The sequence below is a fragment of the Periplaneta americana genome, chromosome 3 (genome assembly GCF_040183065.1).
Source record: "Periplaneta americana isolate PAMFEO1 chromosome 3, P.americana_PAMFEO1_priV1, whole genome shotgun sequence".
In the NCBI taxonomy this organism is placed as follows: domain Eukaryota; kingdom Metazoa; phylum Arthropoda; class Insecta; order Blattodea; family Blattidae; genus Periplaneta; species Periplaneta americana.
The window spans coordinates 149,556,244-149,581,055 of NC_091119.1; the positions used below are offsets into that span (position 1 = coordinate 149,556,244).

General features: G+C 36.1%; 2 protein-coding genes across 3 annotated transcripts in view; one reads left to right on the plus strand and one right to left on the minus strand.

The window, feature by feature from the left end:
- The window catches only part of LOC138696605 (protein DPCD), a 30,161-nt gene extending 7,734 nt beyond the window's left edge, over nucleotides 1-22,427 (minus strand). The window contains exon 1 of the mRNA XM_069821764.1: nucleotides 22,407-22,427. The gene's annotated coding sequence lies outside the window, so the exon portion shown is untranslated. The remainder of the gene's footprint in view (nucleotides 1-22,406) is intronic.
- LOC138696604 (protein FRA10AC1 homolog) lies at nucleotides 1-24,647 on the plus strand. Of its 2 annotated transcripts, XM_069821762.1 has the most exons (5): nucleotides 127-263; nucleotides 17,355-17,514; nucleotides 17,634-17,799; nucleotides 19,039-19,198; nucleotides 21,813-24,647. In XM_069821762.1, exons 2-5 carry the CDS (start codon nucleotides 17,360-17,362, stop codon nucleotides 22,124-22,126), a joined length of 795 nt encoding a protein of 264 aa, XP_069677863.1. In that variant the 5' UTR covers nucleotides 127-263; nucleotides 17,355-17,359; the 3' UTR covers nucleotides 22,127-24,647. The 2 variants fall into 2 exon arrangements, with proteins under 2 accessions (XP_069677862.1, XP_069677863.1); XM_069821761.1 differs by lacking the exons at nucleotides 17,355-17,514; nucleotides 17,634-17,799; nucleotides 19,039-19,198; nucleotides 21,813-24,647 and adding exons at nucleotides 2,527-2,667; nucleotides 4,528-4,901; nucleotides 5,055-6,261 and having other exon boundaries at nucleotides 1-263.
- The last annotated feature ends 165 nt before the right edge of the window (nucleotides 24,648-24,812 follow it).

Here is a 24,812-nt window from a genome sequence, read left to right on the forward strand (position 1 = left end):
TTGAAATGTACAGTTGGTTATTATTGTACATTCCAATATGGCGGCGAGCTATATTATCTGTTGGGGTTAGGTACTTGAACGTTCACGTTTAATGGTTTAAGTATGAAGTAATGTAGCATATATTAAGCCTTGTTCTAAAAATGGTGTTTATTTGCCGTTTGTGTGGAAAATGCGAAAATGAATCTTCAGGTTTAGCAATATTTGGAGAAGAAGGAGTTAAGGAGGCACTGGCATATAAAGTAAAGTTGTCACTTGATATATCGGTAAGTGGCATTTTCCCTTTTAATAGTTTGTTCATTAATTCGTACTACACTTCACATTTAATACAGATTGTTTATTGGGTAATGACAGACACGAAATAAAAACAAGTAAGGAAGAGTTCATTACAAGGTAAGCCTACATACAGCCTATGTAAACTCGTGTGTATTATATTTTTTTTAGAAGAGTTATAGCAATAAATTAAGACAACGAGTTACAAGGTATGACATGCCTTTATATTTACAGGGAAGGTCCGTGACACTTAAAAGGACACATTCGTCATCTTTGATCATATAGGCCTATTTGTTTAAAATCACATTTGGTGATGTGACCATGTTGGATTGCATCAGCAAACATTTCGTGATATATTATTATTTAAATAAGTATAATTAATCAGTCTCTCAGAGTCTCTTCGAGTGAAGCCAGTCGCGATAAGGACAGATGTAGATCATCAAAAATTAAAAGCGGTTAATTCTTTACAATTGCATTACCAAAGGAAAACCGCTGTTTATCCATACCCCCAAAATGCGTATATGCAAGGCATACGAAAAGCCTGAATTAACCAAACCCAAGCTGTCACTGGTACTCGATCTTGCATGCAAGGCATGCGATCCCGCCTCTTCACCGGCCACTACTTGCACAGCAACTTCCAGCTTTATTCCGGTATGAAATTGGCATCGCCGTTCAGTCTGTATTTTGTTTACGACAGGTAGCTATAGCTCTACTAGAAGTCAGATACATAAATACAGCCTACTTTCCGTTGGTACCACGCACTTGTACTTTAAATGCAAAACATGGCCAATAATGGGGCATCATGAAGATCAGAAAATGAATAATTATATAAAATCGAAATCCGTGTTTTATAGGCCAGGAAGATTGGTTTCAATTAAGTTACCGAAGTTCATCCATGCAGTTGCTCCTGTAGATTTATACCTACAAGAACACACAGGTATATCGTTATAGTAAAACTATATTGCACTAGCTTCTAGACTACCACGGTAATGAGTCTGTATGTGTTGTGTTGATAAAATTTGTGTTATAGTTGTGGCTTTTTTTTGTGGATGGGGGGAGGGAAATTTACTTACTACGTTAGATACCTTGCTTGACAGGGTTGCATTGGGTCAGGTTCTTTTTTCTGTAGCTTACAGATAAATGGGCGCTTAGTGCTCTCAAATTATTTAAATCTATTAGTGTAGTAGACCTAAATTTAAATAAGTAACTCTTGTCTGGTAATACTAAGTAGCCTATTAATTTAAGCCTTCAGCCAACTTAAGCTACAGTTGAGCTATGTAAGATGCATGCTAAACTGAGTCTATAGTCATTCTTTTAACTTTATTGTAGTAATTGTTCACCTTATTGAATACATTCCATTAATGTTGCAATAAGTAAAACATGTTTTTTGTAATTTTAAATTACCGAACTCTTTGCAAATGATTTTTTGTCTTGAACACTGAACATGCATAGTTGAGAACAAAGAAGGTAAAAAAGAATGGATTTGAAACTTGCGTGTGATAGTTGCATTTATACATTTCAGATATGGCCACATGCCTCACTAGATACAATCAGTGTTGCTAGTTCTATTTTAATAGTATTGTGTCATTCCTTCATGATCATATAGTAGTGAGTATTACCACAGAAAGCATTTTCAAGGGTTTTGCTTTGTTCGATCTTACAAATTAATGTTTGTGTACTTTCTGCTTAATATAAGCATTAATTCAACATTTATTATTATTTACTATTAAATGATGTCCTCTATCCACACTTCTCTTGTGTGCATTTATCTTTAATGAATAAGTTATGTCAAAAGACCAAACGATTCCATCAATTCATTAATCATTTAATTGTATCTGTCTCAGGTTCTAGTTTTATGCTTTAGGGGAAAAACTTCAGTATACGGTTACCACACTGCCAGCAATTATCTTAAAATACTAAGAAGAGCAGATTTGTCTGTATTTGTCGAATGTGCATCAATCATGCTTACGAAAGGACACTTTTAAGTGCTAATAATTTATTTTCTGTGCAGTAGGTTGGAGTTTTGGGGAAAGAGGAAAAGAAAGCTAACCATGTTCTGAAGTTTATCCGAAAAATGTAAATGGTCTGAATTTTTTAAACTAAAAGCTAACTTGAAGCCCATTAATGACTAAATCTTTCTTTATTCATACCACATATATGTCACTGTGTAGCTTTCAGAGGTTTTTTATTATGATCATTATTATATCGGTATAAGAATTCTGTGTGAAGATTTATCTTCATACCTGTTTGTTTTAGGTGTATGAATATGATCCACTTCCAAAATATATTTGCAAAGCTTGCCTTGGAAAACTATTTTATACTTATTCATTCCAAGAGAGCTGTAGGAGAACTCAGATTCTGTTACGAGAACGTTTCCTGAGATCAAAAAATTGGTCTGTAAGTATTGGCATATTAATTAATAGTTACACCTACCTGTTCCCTGTTCAGGATAGTTGTAACTATACTGTACTATTTTAAAATAATGTTGACAATATTATTGTTTGCTAAAACTTCGAATAATCGTGTCATATAATCAGTGGTATAGCTTAAATGAAACTTGTAACAATGATTTAAGTTGAAAAGTTTTTATCGAGTTTTGCCCACATTAAGCCTACCTACTGCTATACTGAAAGGAAATATACAGGGTGATTCACTGACTATGTTACAAACTCTTAAGGATGATAGGGGAGACAATTATGAACAACTTTCGTTTGGTAGTTACAAACCTAGATATGTTAATAACTGAAGACCAACCTTTTGAAGTTTGGTTGCAGACGACCTGTTCCTGCAAATCTTGGTGATTTCTCATAAACATGGTATAAGCTATTGTATTGTTGTATTTTGACCTTTTAAGTATTTAATCACGGTATAAGCTAGTTGGCATCGTAAATTATATTTGGACTGATTAAATCTTGCAACTTTCCTTCCATTGCCTTTTGCTCTTCCATAAATGAAATGCATATCAGCAAGTTATGATGAAAGTTGCAAGATTTAATCAGTCAGAATATCACTTACGATGCCAACTAGCTTATACCAAGTTTATAAGAAATCATCAAGGTTTGCAGGAACAGTCGTCTGCAACAAAATTTATAAAGGATGGCCTTAAGTTCGATTCTAGCTGGTTACACTCAAGTACCAAACAGATGTTTCTGAACATAGGTTCCTATATGAAAGTTGTTCATAATTGTATCCTCTATCATCCCTAAGAGTTTGTAACAGAGCCACTGAATCACCCTGTATATCATCTCTGCTTCTGCAAAATCTGCTATGTGCATTTAAACAGATCTGTCAGTAGAAAGAAAAAAGCATCATCACTTTTAATTCCCTTGATTTCTAAAGCTACTTTCGATTTAATTTCAATCATTACTTGAAAAATGACGAAATTATAGTGAAAGTATCTTCGAAAAACAAGGGAATTAAAAGTGATAATGTTTTTTTCATTCTGAAAAATCTGTTTAAATGCACATAGCGGATTTTGGAGGCACAGTGACGTTATCCATTTTTATGTAAACACAAAAATTAAGATACACACTAAATTGGTATTGGTTTGTGCTAAAAAGATCCCGGTATTGAACATTTTAAAGATTTTGCAGTTATATGATTTTGCAAAAATATGAGTACTCTATGTCACGAAAGTTGTTTCTTAATAAAAGGAAATAGGCTACCAAATTAGATAATGCATATTCAATTGGAGACTAGAGGTGTAATTTGCTACAATACTTATGTAGATATTACATATAGGCCTAGGTTTTTTTCCTTGCTAGCATTTCGATCTCTGTTATGAGCAGTAAAATACTTATAATATGTAAACCACATATTATTAATACACAATCATAAATCAATCTACTGAAGGAACTGCAAATCCTTCTACAAATAGAGCATTGCTTTGTAATCTATTTTAGTTATTAAAATTCACTTCAACTTTGGATTACTACAAACGTTTTGAGACTTCCATTTATGAATATTATTTAATAATAAAAACACATTACGAAACTGCAAACAAGAAGAAGTCAACTTACAATAAATTATCTTCTGATGCATTGGCATTTGAACTATATGTATTAGGTAGCTATAATGAAGGACATAGGCTTTTCGAAGCATTTGGTATTAATATCTAGGACAGTTCATTTCTATATAAAGACTTAGAATGACAGTTTCTTATACTTTGGATTTCTCTAGGCCTATCTCTAATCTGTAAATAAACACTTCACTTTTCATGTATTTTCTGTTATTAAGTAAACTACTTGTTATTTTTAGCCCAGTGTGGCGACATCTGGAACTCAAGAAGAGATATCACGCCCACCTGAACAGGAATTGGTAATTGAAACGGCTCTTCCAGAAACAAATCAGCAACAACCAGACAATGTTCTGTACCCAGAAAGCAATGATACACCATGCAGTCCAAAAGAAACTAGTGACATATTTGTTAAAGAAGAACATGTTATTGACGTACCAAACCATGTACCCAGCAGTTTGGAAGTTCAGCAGAACTGCATTTCTTCAGAATCCAACTTGCAGCCAGTTGGAAATGTACAAGATGGGCAGAACAATACAACTGTAGTGGAACCGTCACATTCAAATGTTCCTATGACAGTTTTTGGAGATGCATTTGAGTTCAATACATTTTTAAGGTGATATGTTAAAGAATAACATTCTGTCTCTGAAAATTATGTAATCGTAAATTATTTCACTTTACTGCAATTGATATTTCAGTAATCTAACATATACAGTAATTATTATCGATAATGTTTTATACTAACTTATATTTATTCTTTTAATTATAGAAATGGTGTCATAGATGAAATTGCGAATGCTGTTGGTAGCAAACAACGTAAAAGAGGAGAGCCTAAGAAAAGAGGTCCAAGAAATAATGGTTCTGCAAAAAGAATATGTAAAAAGAAACGAGATGCCAATAGTGCTTTCCAGTCATTTACAATAAGTGATATGGGACATGGAATGCCACAGCATGTCTCAAACGTTGCAGAAAATCAGCAAGGAATAGATTCGCCACCTCCTATTACTATTGAAAGTGTTCAGGGAGCTGTTTCAGAAATTTCAGGGTCTCATACCAACAGTTGTGTTCAAAACTTAGATGAATGTGTTCGTATGCATGAAGTTCAAGAACCTGTTGAAAGGGCTGATGTTTATATTGGTCCTGATATTTATGAAGCACCTCTGCAACCCATTTCTGTCGGTGAAAATATCATCCCTTCAGTAATGACATCAGACCACTCAGAAGACTTGAGTTCGAGATGTAACAATGCTTTGAAAATTGTTGATGTTTTTTCTGTTCAAGAGTCTTCAAATGCTTCTAGTAGTTCAAACGTGAACAACTGGCATTCACCATCTTCTTTGAGTAATCCATCCAATTCATTTGAATCGCAAAACCTGAACAACACTGCCAATTGGCATTCCCCAGCTCCAGCATCTTCATGCTCCCCTACTTTTCTACAGACTTCTCAAAATACCACCAGCAAGAAGAACACTAGTGCAGCACCCACTTTGGACACTCCAGAAGAAGAAGACATTCTTGTTCTCGAGGTTGTGAAGGCTAATAAGGGTTCGATAGCTCAACACTGGGAAAAGTGTACGTCAGGTTACAAGTGTAAAATATGTAAAAAGTCATACAAGAAACTGATTAAATGTGAGAATCATATTCGTAACCACCTAGGCATAAAACCATATGAATGTGATATTTGCAAACGCAGGTATGCAAAGAAAAGATTGTTGAATGAACATTATATTTTTCACACAGGCAAAAAATTGTACCAATGTAAAGAATGTGATAAGTCATTTCGCTACAGGAAGAATTTCAAGAATCACGCAGAAAGCCACGTGGAAGTGTTTCATTCATGCTATTTGTGTGAAATCTGTGGGAAAACTTTTAACTTACAATTTGAGTATTGGAACCATAAAACCTCAAAGCACATACTGTCAGAAAATTGGACAATTGTTGTAGATTAAAAAGTGAATAATTAAAAAAAATAGAAATGTAATATATATCTACTCACAAATAAGCTGCTCTTTAGTATGTTTTCAGTGTGTTTGTTGGCCATGAACTGAAATATATAGACCTATTAAACTATCCCATAAATAATCTAAGCTAGTTATTTTTTTTATATGGAAATGGTTGAACATATCTGATGTGAAGTGGCAATTAAATATGAGAAATGTATTTAATAATATTTATGGACCACAAGACTGAACCATCTCCTATATATTCTATATATTAATTATATTGTTCCTGCGAGAATCAAACATGTATTATGCAATTCGTATGGCACATCTCATATTTTTCAGAATGTAAAGATTTTGGGTTTGTTTTCACAGAAAAACGATCACTACTATTGTAAGAATGTTGTATATATTATAAACTTTTCGAAAAATGTCTGAATTTTAATCTTGTTTCTCCTTAAATCGAATTCATACATAATATTAATATCTAATGTCTATTGAGTCACTTGTGTTTAAAATTTGTCGTAAATTACTGTCTTGACCTAGGCATATCTAGAGCTTAATCAAGTGCATCACTGCAATAGACATTAAGAAATAGCTCAGACTATTTATGGAACTAGCACTTTATAACAAGAACTTTCTGCTTTAGCCTCTTATCTCCTTTAAAATTGATCTCAAAATATATATTATTCCCGATTTCTAGTTACAGTACAGGTTTGTATTCCAGGCTCCATTTAGTTACAGACTACTTCTCTCTCTCCCTCCATCCATCCCCCTCCTCTCCTTCTCTTCCCCTCTTTCTCTCTCTAACGGTATTCAACAATGCTGTATCACCTACTAAGTGACGTAGCATCGATAAAATTGGTGATAATGAGTTAAGATCATGGGATTACCTGACTTTATAGTTGGGAACCAACCCAACAAGGTAATCAGCCAAGTGGAAATGGAACTCACGGCCATGCGGAATTCTGGATTACTTTAGTTTTATTTTTTTATTTTATTGGGTTATTTTACGACGCTGTATCAACATCTAGGTTATTTGCGTCTGAATGAAATGAAGGTGATAATGCCGGTGAAATGAGTCCGGGGTCCAGCACCGAAAGTTACCCAGCATTTGCTCGTATTGGGTTGAGGGAAAACCCCGGAAAAAACCTCAACCAGGTAACTTGCCCCGACCGGGATTCGAACCCGGGCCACCTGGTTTCGCGGTCAGACGTGCTGACTGTTACTCCACAGGTGTGGACATTACTTTAGTGAAAATAACTTTAAATATTAGTCTGGTTTCATATGCGAATATCTATAATCGAGCCACAATGGCCAACTCTTCAAAATACCTCTTTGTTCTCACCTCATGGTATGTTCAGTGATCAGAAAGGATGAAGTCTTGCAAATCATGAACCATTTACTCAAATTCTTGTTACTTTGCATTATGAGTTATACACTTAAGATAGTATTATACTGTATATACAGAATGAACTGTAAGTAATGTCATTAATTTTAGGGGATTATTCTTTGAGTTATTTCAAAGAAAAAAGTTTAATACAATTTTGTTCGTTTTCCTTTTCGAGATAAAAATTGTTTTATATGAAACATTACATAGTGTGTTCTGGAAAAGCCATTGATTTAAGTCCCAATATGCACAGTCAGTTTAAGAGAGCAGTGTATTATGATAATAAATGATTGAAAGAATTTTAGTTTTATCCTCTAAATGTGCAGAAATTTGATCCGAACAAATGTAACTTTTTGTTCTGAAAAGGAATTTCGAAATGTTACATTTGTTCAGATCAAATTTCTGCACATTTAAAGGACATGACTAAAATTCTTTCAATAATCTATTATCACAATACACTGCTCTATTAAACCGACCAAGCATATTGTTGTTGTTTTCTAATCCCAGGCGTTTGACAATAAAGTCATTTGACTTCTTGCAATCCAATATTTTTCGAAGATATTATCATGGTCAGCCACTGAAGCACAGATTTTGAGGTGTTCCGAATCCATTTCTTGGTTTGAGTTGCACAATGGGCAGTTAGGGAACTGATATATTCCAATTCTATGCAGGTGTTTGGCCAAACAATCATGGCCTGTTGCCAATCTAAATGCAGCTACAGACGATTTTCGTGGTAAATCGGGAATTAAATGTGGATTATGATGCAGAGAGTTCCATTTTTTCCCATGAGATTGTGTTATCAAATTTTGTTTGTTGAAGTCTAAGTATGTAGATTTAATAAATCTTTTCACAGAGTAATACGTAGATTTAGTAACAGGTCTGTAAGTAGCAGTGCTGCCCTTCTTTGCTAAAGCATCCGCATTCTCGTTTCCCAGGATTCCACAATGGGATGGTATCCATTGTGAATTAAATCAATGGCATTCCTAAACATGCTATGAAATGTTTCATATAAAACAATTTTTGTAGTGTAGGCTTTCACGCCCGGAGTCTGTAGATTTAGATTCATTTTCCGGGCTGAGAGGCCATGGTCTATTGGTTGGTTTTATACCAGACGTTTCGTCTGCAACTGCAGCAGACATCTTCAGTGGAGTGGTGTCCGAGATCGGAAAACTCTTCTCGGCATACCTGAGGCAACTGATCCTGTGGCTAGTTGTGCAGGCGTATTTATAGTGCAACTAGCGGGCCGAGGCCTGTTGTCGCTGCAGTCCGAGTTCGCTGCTCCTGTTCTGGGTTCCATCCTTTTGTTGTAGTGGCTTCTTATCTGTTCTGTTTAGGACCAGGTACCAACACTTGTTTAGCTTTACGCCTTCTTCCTTGCAATTAAAGTTGTTGTCATGTTCATAGATTTCGATCACTTCTCTATGTAGACGGGGGAAGCGATCGAAATCTATAAACATGACAACTTTAATCGCAAGGAAGAAGGCGTAAAGCTAAACAAGTGTTGGTACCCGGTCCTAAACAGAACAGATAAGAAGCCACTACAACAAAAGGATGGAACCCAGAACAGGAGCAGCGAACTCGGACTGCAGCGACAACAGGCCTCGGCCCGCTAGTTGCACTATAAATACGCCCGCACAACCGCCAAAGGATCAGTTGCCTCAGGTACGCTGAGAAGAGTTTTGCGACCTCGGATACCACTCCACTGAAGATGTGTGCCGCAGTTGCAGATGAAACGTCTGGTATAAAACCAACCAATAGACCACGGCCTCTCAGCCCGGAAAATGAATCTAGATCTACAAAACAATTTTTATCTCGAAAAGAAAGAAAAAACGAGCAAAATTGTATTAAAATTTTGTTTGAGATATCCCAAAGAATAACACCCTGAAATTAATGACATTACTTACAGTTCATTCTGTATATACCTAGGTACATAGAGGGTGGAAAAGATATAACCCTGCACATTGAAAGGAGGGACAGATATTACATGAATATAAACAAAAAAATCTATAATACGTTTTGAGATTAAGTGCATAATTAAGTTAATTAAATAATTGCATCGAAAGTTTAAACTCGCTGGCAACATCACAGTGCCCAAGATTCCACACGGAGGCATTGAACTCCTCCGACGTGAGATGTACACAAAATGTTACGTATTGCACAATCAAGTGGCTGCTTTGGACCGGGTTTTTCTCGACAAAATTTAAAATCTCCTCTTCCCTGTCAGCAATTTCATCATGTCGTTCTCGACTCCAGTTACAAAATGTTGGAATTACGCTGCTTGTGTCACAGACCAGCTAGCAGACAGTGATGAATGTCTCTGTACTGGGTAATGTCCTACTGGAAACCTTTCTGCATACAAGTGTTGAATGGCATGCGAGTTGGATTTCGTTTCTCCATAAATTAAAATCATGTCCAGACATTCCAATACACTAAGTTGAATGATAATATAAACTTCACTTAAGATCAGAAGACTCAAACACCAACTTCCACTGGATAATCACGTAATACTGGGACAAGACGACCTTGACTACCAGTTATCCCCTACTCCTATCGAAAGAAAGTCGAGAACCACTGATCAGTGTTCCTGCATCTAGTCCTGTTAGTCAGGCAACACATTTGTAATACTTTTTATTTAATTTACGTGAAAATCGCTCATTCTATCAAAATACGACAAAGGAAAAAAATATTCTTTATTACACTCTCTATTAGTATTGACAGAAATCAAGATCCTATGCATAGTAATTATCCATGATGATGATAAAGTTTTCGGGGGGGAAAAAAAAACACATTTTTTTTTAAAAAGCTATAAACTGCCCCCAGTATGATATTAAACTTTTTTGTTATACTCAATATGACCAATTCGCTCTGCAAATTTGCAGGGTTATTTCACTTCCACATTATATATATATATATATATATATATATATATATATATATATATATATATATATTACATACAGGGTGATTCACGAGGAAAGGTAAAAAATTTAGGATGTGAATTCTGAAGTTATTCCGAGTCAAAAAGTTCATATGAATATGGGTCCGTTTTCGAACGGTTACAGAAATATGGCTCTTTGATTTCACAAAAACTTCTGAGACTTCACTGTACTAACTCACATTTAGAGACAGATAACGGAAAATTTAAAGTTTATATTCACGCATGCATACATATCTAATAATGTAGAAGTCGGGGATCGATGTTTTCGCACATTTTTAAAGGTACCTCCTTCTGCTCCAATGCACTGTTGCGCTCGGGCGTGAATCGTGCTCATCGCTCAGGAGAGTTGCACATGGCTGTCTTTATGCCACATCCAAAATACAGTCGATTAGCACCTCTCTCGTTTCCCCATTCCTTTGCTATACCAAGTCTTTCATCCAACCCCATAGACAGTAAGTACTCTTCGATATGGTATCCTTCTGTTCGGAAAGCGTCGTTCATATTCAGTGACAGCATGCAAGGAACTTCCATCGCACAAACCATAAACATACACAATATTGGCGTATTCTGTAATCAAAAATTTATAAGGCATCTTGAAAAACACAACTTAACACTTCTGATAACTGTACCTGTATAACTACTGTACAGTAGGTAGCTGACTGAACTGCTGTGAATTGATAAGTGATAGTGTAGGCTATTTGTGTTATCTGTGGGTTCTGTGTCATTACATCAGACAAGGGCAGACGATTGGATATTTGTAATGCCCCACGACCTGGTTTCTTTCTCTTATCTACATCACTCACAATGCAGATTCCAATGTTACATCATTCATTGCGGTCAGTGAACTTGTCTCAAGTTCTCAAGTCAGCAGCGTACGGTAACATCTGATTCACATTGGGGCGAGTCGTTTTACCAAAAAAATGCATCTAGCTCCGCCATCATTAAACGGACCTATGTTCATATGAACTTTTTCACTCAAAATGGCCTAAGATATCATATTCTAAATTTTTTACCTTTCCTCGTGAATCACCCTATATATATAATATAAAAGTTGTTGTTGTTGTCTAGTGCCTTGCATCTGGCAATGAAGCCATTAGCAGTCGTGCTTTTCAATACTTTTGAACATGGCTTTCATGTAACTGTTTTCTTAACGGGCACCAGTTTTTACAACATGGCAGTTATATCACCCGACTTAAACCCCCATTATGCAAGGGGGACCACACCTGTCGTTGGTCAACGGGTCCTTCGGACCTAGCCGGGAGGACTAAATAGATGTTATTTAGATCCACTGACCTTTTCCTCATGTGCCGCTGAGGGACGCTGTTGTATAAATATAAAAGTAAAATCATTTAAACATTGCATCACACTCATTCCACAGAATCTGTAGTTTAACTTTGAATCAATCTTCTTAATGTATCCAGCAGTTTGCTGTCAACATAAAGTCCACTGTAGTCTGTTAATTTGTTTTTCACGAGAAATGAGGGGTATTTTGAATAGTTTAACTTTCACATGCTAAGAAACTAACCAGAACCAGTACAATAAAACCCTGCCATTGTCCACATTAGATTGATACATCTAGTACAATCATACCACTGATCTACAGAGGCAAACTTATGGGATCACCATTAACGCATGTTCTTGCCATCTCACAACACTACTAGTTATGCAAAAGATCACTTGCCAGACTGTAGTCCTGGGAGTTGGCAATCTGCTTACCAGAGTAGTTATGCAAAAGATCACTTGCCAGACTGTAGTCCTGGGAGTTGGCAATCTGCTTACCAGAGTAGTTATGTAAAAGATCACTTGCCAGACTGTAGTCCTGGGAGTTGGCAAACTGCTTACCAGAGTAGTTATGCAAAAGATCACTTGCCAGACTATTCCTGGGAGTTAGCAATCTGCTTACCAGACTAGTGCCAAGAAATGGTCCCTTTCCTAGCTCATGAAGACAGAAGTGGCTAAGGAAATAACAAAATTTTGGCTTTTTGAGAAGATTACCGACATCATCTATCATAACCACTGGCAAAAGAAACAGTAGGTTTTTATTTGCATGTAGTATTCCATATTGCGAACGAAGGCATATAAATGCGAAAAATAAATTTCGTCACTGTTATTCCAAAATCTCACCTCATAAATCCACTGACTGCTGAAATCGAGGTTTTGGGCTTAACAGTAGTTGCAAAATATCGATCCTCAATGGTTTCTGAACACTTACAGAAGACTGAACAGTACATTTTTCGCAAATGACAAAATACAAAACCATGTACATTGGAATGACAGTGTACCTGTCAATACAAAACATTGTACTTTAGTTAATGTTTGGATATACGAGTTCTGTTAACACAAAAGCTGGTAAATGGTCAATGCGAGGTTTGGTAGTTATATTTTGTGAAAGCACCTGCTTATGCTCTATTAATATGTTTGTTCTTATTGAAAAATATTTTGTGGAGTGAACAGGTTTTGGAATAGCAACGATTTCAGATTAATAAGCTGCAACATAACAGATTGGAATAGTGTTTGTTGAACACATGCACAGAGTAGTATGTCTTTTTAATTGATTATTTTACGACACTTTATCAACTGCTATGGTTATCTAGCATCTGAATGAGATGGAGGTGATAATTCTAGTGAAATGTGTCCAAAGTCCAGCACCGAAAACTACCCAGCATTTGCTCTTGATGGGTTGAAGGTAACCTCTGGAGAAAACCTGAACCAGGTAACGTTTCAACCAGGATTTGAATCTGAACCTGCTCATTTTACGGCCAGACATGCTAACCATTACTGCACAGCTGTGGACAGTAGTATGTAAAGAGTGGGTTTTACATTGGATGGACTATAGCTACACCTCTTCTGAGTTAAGTAATGTTTTGTTAGCAAAAATCACGTAAAGGAATCATATCACTAAGTGATAGGATTTCAGGTGAAATTTACTGGCTATTTCTCGTCCATATAAAAATTTAACTTTGTTAGTCATTTTCGCGTATAATCCTGTTATGTGGGATTCTGCCTTTCAGATACCTTCCCCTCAGTCAATATTGCCAGATTAGTGTACTCCAGAAACTGTGTAGATTAGGATTGCCACCTATTCCAGACAAGACAGGATTACCTTGGAAATGCTGAGCTTGTTCTTTGTCCTGTGTTAGCCACACCAGAATACTATTTAATTTATCTAATCTAGAATACATTTTAGAATCGGCAAAAACAGGACCTGCCCCTCATTTTTTTAGTCCACTATTTTATATTCTGCTTTCTGGAAGCAAATACTTGGTCCTCAACAACAATAAGCTATCCTTACAATGCACTGGCACAATGAAAGACTCAAACTTGTGCTTATCTCAGTAGTTTACAAGGGTTGTTGGAGAAGTTCTCGGAATCACCAACAGAGGTGACCACTAACACAACCACTAACGTGTAATGATTAGTCATCCTTCATGAGTAAACACACTGGGGGACTCTGCTCCTTCATATTCAACTGTTGTCAAGTGGATCAATGAGTTTAACTTTGGTCGGGAGAGCTTAGAAGATGATCCGTGTAGTGGTCGAACAAGCTGTATCACTACCCCAGAAATTATTGCAAAAGTACACGGAATGGTCTTAGAGGATCGCTGACTGAAAGTTCGAGAAATTGCTGAAGCTGTAGGGATGTCATCTGAACGGACATACCACATTTTAACTGAGGAATTGGGTACGAAAAAATTATCTGCTAGATGGGTGCTGCGAGTGTTAACACAGGATCAAAAACGCATCAGAGTGCAAATCTCTGAACAATGTTTGGCCCATTTTCAGAAAAACCAACAAGATTTTTTGCGCCGGTTTGTGACCACAGATGAGACATGGGTCCGCTACTATACCCCAGAGACAAAACAACAGTCAAAGCAGTGGAAACATGTTGATTCTCCACCACCAAAGAAAGCAAAGGCAATACGGTTGGCCAGAAAGGTCATAGCATCAGTTTTATATGGTTTACATATGCAATACAGTATGTAGAAAAGTTCAAACACAATTTTGAGAAATATTCTCTGGTGACAATATTCCAAGTTGCACAGCTGTTCATAAATTTCATGAGACAGAGAGTGTTCAAGACAAAAATCCTAGAAGTCAATATAAAGTTCTATCAAAGAATGTTAGATTATAGTGCTTATTGCCTAGAGAATTTCACTAAACTGAATTTCGTATAACTCTGTATGCACAGCTATTAAATTATTAAAGTCAAAATCGTAAAGAATTACTGCAGTGCAGGAACTACAAGCCAGAGATTCTGTATATAGGATCCTATTTTGTCAATAGAGCATGACAGAGAAATTCTATTGATTCTAATCTCGTTCTGTTTTGACACAGAATACGTCATTCCCCGTACCTGTTCCAGACTCCACGGTGAAACAGAAAATGGTAGAGTTTCAAATACTTATTGTAACAAAGTATTTATTTAATTTTAATTTAAAACCAGAAAAGTTCCTATTACCTAAATCACCATTACAATATGACAATATAAATTATAAATTATAATACAAATTTAATTAAGGATTTGATAAAAGAAGAATCGTCTACACTTGAAGTAAAACAGATTGCTCTTGAAACTATAAATACATTCTACCCCAACACAGATTGGTTACACATTTATACAGACTGAATGAAAAATGATGAACCAGCTGGGGGCTGGAATATATTCCAAATTATTCAGTTATTTGTCTATAGGGAGTCCTTCTACTCACTTCGATGGAGAAATTTCAGCAATCAACAGGGCATTAACACAACTTATTTATCAAATTAATATGTTCAAAAATGCAGTTATATTTTGCGACTCAATTTCTGCAATCCAAGCCATAGCTTCAATCAATATTTGTACAAATTCCAAAATCGCAGAAATTCAATCATCCATACACATACTGACAAAACAAAATAAAAACTTGTATCTTCAATGGATCCCTGCCCATTGTGGTATTATGGACAATGAGATTGCTGATTGTTTGGCAAAGAAAGGAACTAAAATGTTACAAGTAGGCCTACCCTTGAAAAAGATATCTTATCATAGTGCCAAATTGTTCATACAAACAAAATTTGAAATCAGAATTCTAAAGAAATTTCAAGAAAACAATAATAATAAATCTTGGTGAGTATTGCTTACTGAAAAAGAACATATACCTGATTCCCCTCGACATGATGCAGTAGCAAAATTTCGGATGCTATCTGGTCATGATTGTTTAGCAGAACACCTGTTTAAAATTGGAATTTTTGGTTCACCAAAATGCATCCTTTGTAACCTAGAATACTCTGATGAATCAAGAACATTTACGAAAATGTCCAGCTTTGACATCAAATCTTTTGGATTCGGACTCTAAATTATACTGGGAAGCTAGAAGGCGAATGGAGAACTTCCAAGTGCCTGGGCAATTGCTGCTGCTTGTAACAAAACTATTGAGCCACAGCCGAATACTAATGTTATTAGTAGTTATACCACGAACTAATATAACTTATGCCCAATGACGCCACCTTCCCTTGCTATGGTCAGAAGGGCATTGAACTTTTATATCAAATTAGCTGTGCCATACACTCTTAGTAATATCTGGGCACTGAAAGCAGCTACAGACTTGTGTGCAACCACTCATTTGATTTGTAATCGCGAGTTATGAATATTAAATGATAATAGACACGTACAATACACTTTGAGTGAACCACAGTGAAAAATTTGAGCTGGGACTAATTTTGGAATTTTGCTTCATGTTTATATGAAGAGAAAAATAAATTGTGTGCCCTTTATTAATTACTCCACTTACCATCATCAAAGACCCAGTCGACCTGGTTGGCAAGTTGGTATAGAGCTGGCCTTCTATGCCCAAGGTTGCGGGTTCGATCCCGGGCCAGGTCGATGGTATTTAAGTGTGCTTAAATGCGACAGGCTCATGTCAGTAGATTTACTGGCATGTAAAAGAACTGCGGGACAAAATTCCGGCACATCCGGCGACGCTGATATAACCTCTGCAGTTGCTAGCGTCGCTAAATAAAACATAACATTTTCAAAGACCCATATTCATTTTTAAACCAAAACAAAAATAAGACATCCAAACCAACACAACTGTAGTTTCCTTCTTGAGACTGGGTGATGTAGTATTCTACATGCTCTTGTATTTCTGCACGGTAATGTGCAGAAGTCCTAAAAATATTTTTAAAACGAAGAGGAAGATTTCGGTATCTCCTTGGCAATTTTGATAGTATTCTGAATATTTAACTTTAGTAAACTGAAAACAATGCAGAACTACATGAACTGTATTCTTCACCTGACGTAATTAGGAACATTAAATCCAGACTTTAAAATGGATAGGGTATGTAGTATGTATGGGTGCACCCAAAAATGCATATAGAGTATTAGTTGGAAGACTTAAGGGAAAATATCTTTGGGGAAGTCGAGACGTAGATGTGAGGATAATATTAAAATGGATTTGAGGGAGGTGGGATATGATGTTAGGGACTGGATTAATCTTACTCAGGATAGGAACTGATGGTGAGCTTATGTGAGGGTGGCAATGAACCTCCAAGTTCTCTAAAAGCCATTTATAAGTAAACTGGAAACATACTTTCGAGAAAACAACAGCCAGCTAGCAGAAATCTGCATAACTGTCACCCCGGTAACCTAAATTTAGTTCCATACCGTGTAAGATATAACACGAAGCATCCAAGAGAGAAATGCAAATCAGGCAAGTCATCTGTTCAGACAGACATTCCTTTGAGACTCCCAAATATTAGAATCAAAGTAGAAAATAAATGCGAAAACTGAATTATTTACTATTTGATATGATTACTCAACAGGCACCATGTTAAAGAGAATTTTGCAGCAGAGAGATCCTTCTCCGCCCCAGAGAATCAGAGCTGTTCTCTCCTCTCTCTCGGTCTATGACCTCCATAAAAGACTAGTGAATGATTACATACTGTGTCGGCAAGGAGCTACAACATTGCTTGGCAGAGATACGTGAGTAAACAGTTATTTTATTGTTCACTAAATAAATTATTTTTTGTATTAGCAAGGAACTATAACTCTGCTTAGCAGAGATACTATGTGACAAATGTTTTAAAATTTTTACATTACAGATCACGAGATAAGCGAGATATTGATGTAATCAGAGAAAACCACAAGTTCCTCTGGGATGAAGGTGATACACCTGACTCTTGGGAAGCAAGATTAGCGAAGAAGTATTATGACAAACTATTTAAGGAATATTGTATTTGCGACCTCAGCAGATACAAGGAAAATAAAGTAAGGGCTCACCAACAGTAACATGTGGAACAAACACGGCTTTGAAATATTTTCTATCAGTTGTGTACTTATATTAGGGTGACCAGATGTCCCTAATGGGCCACCGGCTTAGCTCAGTTGGCTAAGATGCTTGCCTGCCGATCCGGAGTTGCGCTCGGGCATGGATTCAATTCCTGCTTGGGCTGATTACCTGGTTGGGTTTTTTCCGAGGTTTTCCCCAACCGTAAGGCAAATGTCAGGTAATCTATGGCGAATCCTTGGTCTCATCTCGCTATCACCAATTCCATCAACACTAAATAGCCTCATAGTTGATACAGCGTCGTTAAATAACCAATTAAAAAAAAGTCCCTGACGGGATTGTCCCAAAAGATAAATACATTAGTTTTACAAGCATAATTCAGATTTTAAGTTTTGTGTTAGGAATACCTGACACCAATGCATCATCAGAAAGAGTTTTTTCATTGTTGAATTCTATCTGGTCTGACGAAAGGAATCAGTTTTCAGTTAAAACCATAAAGGCCATATTAATCACAAAATGTAATTTCAAAAATGTGAATTGCGTGGACTTCTATAGTTTCCTGAAAGAAACACTTCTACAAAAAATTCACTCATCAAAGAAATATGATGCAGATTGTATAGTTGATTTTCATGGAGAATATTAAAATAGTTAAAAGGTAATACGAGGCAAAACATTTTGTTATGAAACAAGTTCACAATATGTATGGTGACATGAATATGATATAAGGTTTAATTAACCTGGAGTATTTTTAAACAGATAAGTTAACCTATTTAGTCCAGACTACAGTAGTTGCAATATAAAAAATTGTCAACAATGATTTAAGCCAAGTATCCATACTACTCTATTATATCCCTACTTGCATAATTATTATAGCCTAGTTATTGTAAACAGTGTAGTATTTATTAATTTAAAATAAATAAAACTGGACCTTATTGCTCACCGACATTATATAAACACAAGTAATAATGAATGTTTAGATAAAATGTTGATTCATGTCAACTTTAATAAGTGTCCCCGTTTTTTATTTTTAAAATCTGGTCACCCTAACGTATATTACCAAAGTAAATTTAATAAAAATGTAGAACACATTTTATGGTAGCAGATATACTTAATTTGTATTTGTTACATTAGCATGTATGATGACGTTTTCTGATTATGATCTGATAATGTAACTATAGGGTTAAAAAAAACGTATTTACTCCAGTTTGGCTATATTACAGATTGCCATGCGATGGCGTACAGAGCAAGAGGTAGTGATTGGAAAGGGCCAGTTCAGCTGTGGAGACAAACGGTGTGAAGAAACAGAGAGTTTACGAACATGGGAAGTGAACTTTGCTTATAAGGAACAAGACGAGAAGAAAAATGCACTTGTTAAGTTACGTAAGTACTACTCAGCATATAAGGTTAAGCACCCTTAAATATAATAGGGGTGGTAATGAAACTTATATGAGGTGTTATCAAAAAGAAACCAGACCAGGCCTATGAAAATTTTAACACTATTATTCCACCACTCTCTCTACCTCCCTCTCGTTTCATCTATCATTTGCAATAATAGAAATAGGCTGGGGTGAAATCTGGGGGTAGTAAGAGTTTCTGATGCTGATAAAAGAAATGCTTGAGGCTCCAGACCCCTGGGTCTTATCAGGCTACTCGTATGCGGGTAGAATCTGGCTCTATCAGGGGCTGAAACAGGATGGCCCACCTGTCAGCATCAGTTGATCAGGAAGGGATTGGAGCCCTGGGCCCTTGTGGCTTATCAAGCTATTCCTATCGGACGGGACCTGGCTCTATCAGGGACTGAGATAGTATGGTCCATCAATCAGCATCAGCTGATCAGGAAGGGCTTGGGTCCCTGGGGCTTATGAAACTATTCATATGCGGACGGAACTGGCTCTTTCAGGGGCTGAAACAGGATGGTCCACCTGTCAGCATCAGCTGATCAGGAAGGGCTTGGGACCCCAGGCCCCTAGGGCTTATGAGGCTACTCATATGCGGAAGGAACCTGGCTCTTTCAGGAGCTGAGACAGGATGGTCCACCTGTCAGCATTGGCTGATCAGGAAGGGATTGGGGATTATCAGGCTACTTGTATGCAAACGGGAACTGGCTCTATCAAGTCTGAGGCAGGATGGCCCAGTTGTCAGCATCGGATTCATGAATGCCACCCAGACCAAAGCATGCCTAAGTGTAAGGACCCGTCATGGGTCCAGCCCACGTCAAGCAATTTGATGAACAGAAATTGATGGCTGAGTTAACGAGTTGTTTAATTTTCTGAATCCTTCTTTGCTAGGCAATCTACGTGCTCATTTCCTTCTAGTCTGCAGTGAGATGGTATCCATTGCAAAACTGTCTCTTTCTGTAGACCTTGGTGTAGCTTCATTGAATGGTGGATTTTTATTGCTCTTCTGGTTAGATGGTTGTGTGATGTGATAGATTGAATTATTGCTTTTGAATCACTCAGGATAACTGTTTTGTTGAAGAATTTAATGTTCAAAATGTTGCAGTGAAAGTCGGTGTTAATTGTCTGATTAGGAAGAAGAAATTCCGGGTGCACAACTCCCTTGATGTCGAATAAAACTAACATCATGCTTTTTGGTTGTGCTCCTGACTTGTCTCTCATTCTTAAGTCTCAGAGATTGTGGGCTCTTCCATTGGGATTACTTGTTTGGTCTCTGGGTTGTAGCCACAAATCCAAGTCTCGTTCCCTGTGATGATCCTTAATATGAACGTTGAGTCATCATTGCCCTGTTGACGGAGATCTTCACAGATGTTGACGCGAAGATTCTTTTGATCGTCAAACAGATAGAGGACGAATTTTGCAGTGATGCAGTTCATATTCAGATCACCTAAGCTAAACCAAATGAAATACCACAAGTGTCAGTAGCCCTGACTTCTTGAACTCTTAGTAAAATCAAAATGTCACATGATAATTTAGGAATTTTAGAACTGCAAATCATTGTAACTCTTGTAATGAAATTAAACTTGATGAATGTACAAAAGCAAAACGATCATAAATTACTTTTTTACATGAGGAATGAGACGCACCCTGGAGTCATCCTATCATTGAGGTTATACTGGGTGTTCATTTCAAAGTGTCATCATGATGTCACTGTTGATGAGTCAGCGATTTGAAGCGAGTTTCAGCTTTTGTGTCAGAGAAGTTGCCTATTAATCAAGGCGTTCAATCTGAACTTGAGAATGTGTACGGTATAACTTGAACATCGTAGCAACAGATGGCAGTCTGTATGGTCTGTGTGCTACCATAACCTCTTTCGAACTGTGTTTTGCGCGGCCAAGTCGTATGCACGGTATTTGTTATCATCGGTTGCGTATGGCAACATTCCACAATACAAATCAAATGCTCTGTGTCCATGTTGACCGTCGAAGTTAATGTCAACAAATACGTAAGTAATCGTCTTAACCCTCTCCCCATATCCCGACAGTAAGAAAGAACTCACCTCAGTACATGTTTCGAAACAGTTCACATTCCTGCCACTACTGGCATTACCGTACGTATCGGTAAGTACTCTTCTGAATGAATGCCGTACTTGCCAGGCAACTTCTCTGGCAGATAAGTAATACACCTCTGCAGAAGTGTAGGAAGATTGAATTCTCTAGGCTCATCGACTAGCCATATGACGGCATACAGCGAGCCATAACACACTTTGAACTGAACACCCAGTAGTATTAAACCCAAAGCCATACAATTGCCTTTACTCGAAAACCGAAAATGTTCACTACCACATGAGTAGATACTGGATATCACGTCGACCATATTTGTAGATATTAGAAACTAACCATACATATATCATGTGCAGTTCATAAACTCATACATATATCATGTGCAGTTCATAAACTATCATTATGAAATCGATTAAAAGATAAATTTAAATGTGAATACTCAATACTTCATATTCTGATATCAATAAGAGAACATTGACATCTAACAAAATTATATTTCTACTAAAATTAATTTTTTATTCGAATGTGTTTCAGGGTTGTGTCCAGATTGTTCACATAAACTGAACTATCATCACAAGAAACGAGAAATCATACGAAATAAAACAAAGAAAAAACAAAATCTTACAGATCCTAGTTCGAGCAAAAGAAAGAAAGGCGATACAGAAGATAGTTCGAAGTCATCACATGAAGAACAGGAAGATGCAGCTGATAAAGGAACGACATCAGAAAGTGATGATACTGATGTACCAGTAGATGATGAAGGAATGCTTTGGAGAGGAAAACACGCTGCTGAAGAAAAATCAAGAGAGGATGAATTTGAAGAATTTCTTGAAGATCTACTTCTGTGAACAAATACTTGAAGATCTTTTATGAACAAATAGTTTTCTTCGTTAGTCGTTAAATGGTGGTTTGCATATGAATTGTATGTTTATAGACATCCAGAGGCTACTAAATCCTATGAAATATTCACTTCATTCGCCACTGAATTAATATAATGCAATTATTATGGAATATTATTTAATTTCTATATACTTTCTAGTTATTAAAGACATTTTTTATTCTTATATTCACTTTCACAACACATAGGTACTGGAAGTTTTCAATTTTTGAAAAGAATCATGTACTTACAATTTTTTCAACATGTTCAAGTTGTGTGATGAACATAAGAACTTCGTCTATGATGCACTAATATATACTCACTTAACGTCATAAAACATTCAGAAGTGTAGTTTTGAAAAACCAAGTCGGTATTCACACTTTTTTTTTTTTACACTGTACCATTTGAAGACGTGAGAGAATAGGCCTACTTGTTCCAAAATAACATTCACGTTCTTTACATTCAGCAAGTATTTTACTGTGGTATGCTCAGTATAAAATGTAAAAACGTTGCCAAAAACCTAATCTTAGTTTCATAAAGCTCTTTAACGAGCACGTACATTGTGAACATTAATCTCGTAATCATTCACACCAAAAACTGTTTCTTATAAAATCAAAACTGAGGAGCTTCAAGTAAGCCTATCTTTTTTAAAAACAATTATCGTATTTTCTCGAATACAATGTGCCCTCGAATAAGCTGCACACCCCACCTTTGAAAGCCAAAAAAATTAATAAATAATAGAAACTCAAATTACAAAAATAAAAGTTTCAACAAATGTATTAACAACAAAGCGAAAATAATTAAACACAAAATAATACAGTTCAGTTAATAATAAATAAATAAATCAATTTTATCCTGGAACAGAACGCATTTCAAACCCATTCTGTGTACACGCACTGGTTGCTTAATTGGCTGTTTATATAAAATCCTGCAATATTAATAGCATGCATAATGATTTTCATGTTCCTCCGCATCTTTGATAATTTTAAGTTTCTTTACTGCAAGGATCACACTCTTAATGGTACCGTACTCACTATATACTTATCACATTTGAACTTGATTTTGACACATGTACTGCTAATTCAAACACCATTTCAGAATGTTAACTTGTGTGGAAGAAGATAATGGTATGCGCAGGACAGTCAGGCAATGTTGTCAATCTCATTTTGAATAAGCCACTCACCTGTATTTTTTATTTGTATATTTCGGAGAAAAGAAAAGTATGTGGGGTATTCGACAAAATACGGTATATTAAATACTATTGTAGAACTACAATGAGTAACTACACCTTTTCCAGTAGTATTTCAGAAAATATCAATTGTATTTCAGAAATTATCAAATGTATTTCATATTAGTCAATTTAATTTCAGAAATTATCAATTGTATTTCAGATTTGTCAATTCAATTTCAGATAGTATCAGTTGTATTTCAGATGGTATCAAATGTATTTCAGATTTGTCAATTGTATTTCAGAAGGTATCAAATGTATTTCAGAAAATAAGCAATGCATTTAAGATTACATAGTCACTTTTATTTCACAAAATAACAAATGTAGGCCTCTTGAGATTTTAACATTTAAAAAAATGGAAAATAGATTAAAAAATCCTCAACTCTATTGCATTTTAGCATCTGACAGGCATATTCACCATAGCTAAAGCTGCAGCTTGATGAATTGTACTGTGTTGTACTGCACGAGCACAATCACCACCAACAATATTATGTGTTGCTTCATCAATTTTACTCTCTACAGTAGGTAAATTATCCTACAACACCAGGAGCTATGACGTCAGGAATTCCAAGATGGGTTTTTACGTACGTCTTCACTTTACACCAAATGATGTCGATTGGATTTAACATTGGAGAATAATGTGCCAACCGTAACTTCTGAAATACAAATGATAGTTTCTAAAATACAATTGACAAATCTGAAATACAATTGATACTATCTGAAATTGAATTTACAAATCTGAAATACAATTGATACTATCTGAAATTCAGTTGACTAATCTGAAATACAAATGACAAATCTGAAATACAATTGATATTTTCTGAAATATAACTGGAAAAGGTGTAGAGGGTTAAGGAAAAATACTGTAATACATCCTCTGATTGAGGTTCTGCTGATATGTATAGCTGTTATCAGGCAGTACATCTCACTTGACGATATGTGTCAGAAGAAGAACAATAAGTTTGTATGCATCTGAAGTCTGACTAATGTAATATGTAGCTAGTGGGCAATGTGTACAGTGGAGCGGGGAAGGAACTGTCCACCCTACTTCATTATCTCCTGGCCTAGTTGCCTCATAAGTGGTGCCTTCCTGGTATCACTTGAGAGGTTCAGACCTGTCTTCGGACAGTTGACTAAACAACAAGAATAGAGTAAATTATTCCTTTCTTCAAAACTATTGTAATTCTCTGTTAAAAGACTTGTTTTATTTTTTCTCCATATGAAATATATGTAATACTGATGTTAATAAAACATATTTCTATCATATCTGGGTAAATCATTAAACAGATAGGGTAATATCACAGTCTAGTATATACAGCCACGAAGCTTGAATTGTTGAGGGTACTACGAACAATAGACTGTGCTGGTACTATTTCTCATTGTCTGTTATGAGGCGATAGTAGCGATCCTAGTGGTTAGCAACTGTCTA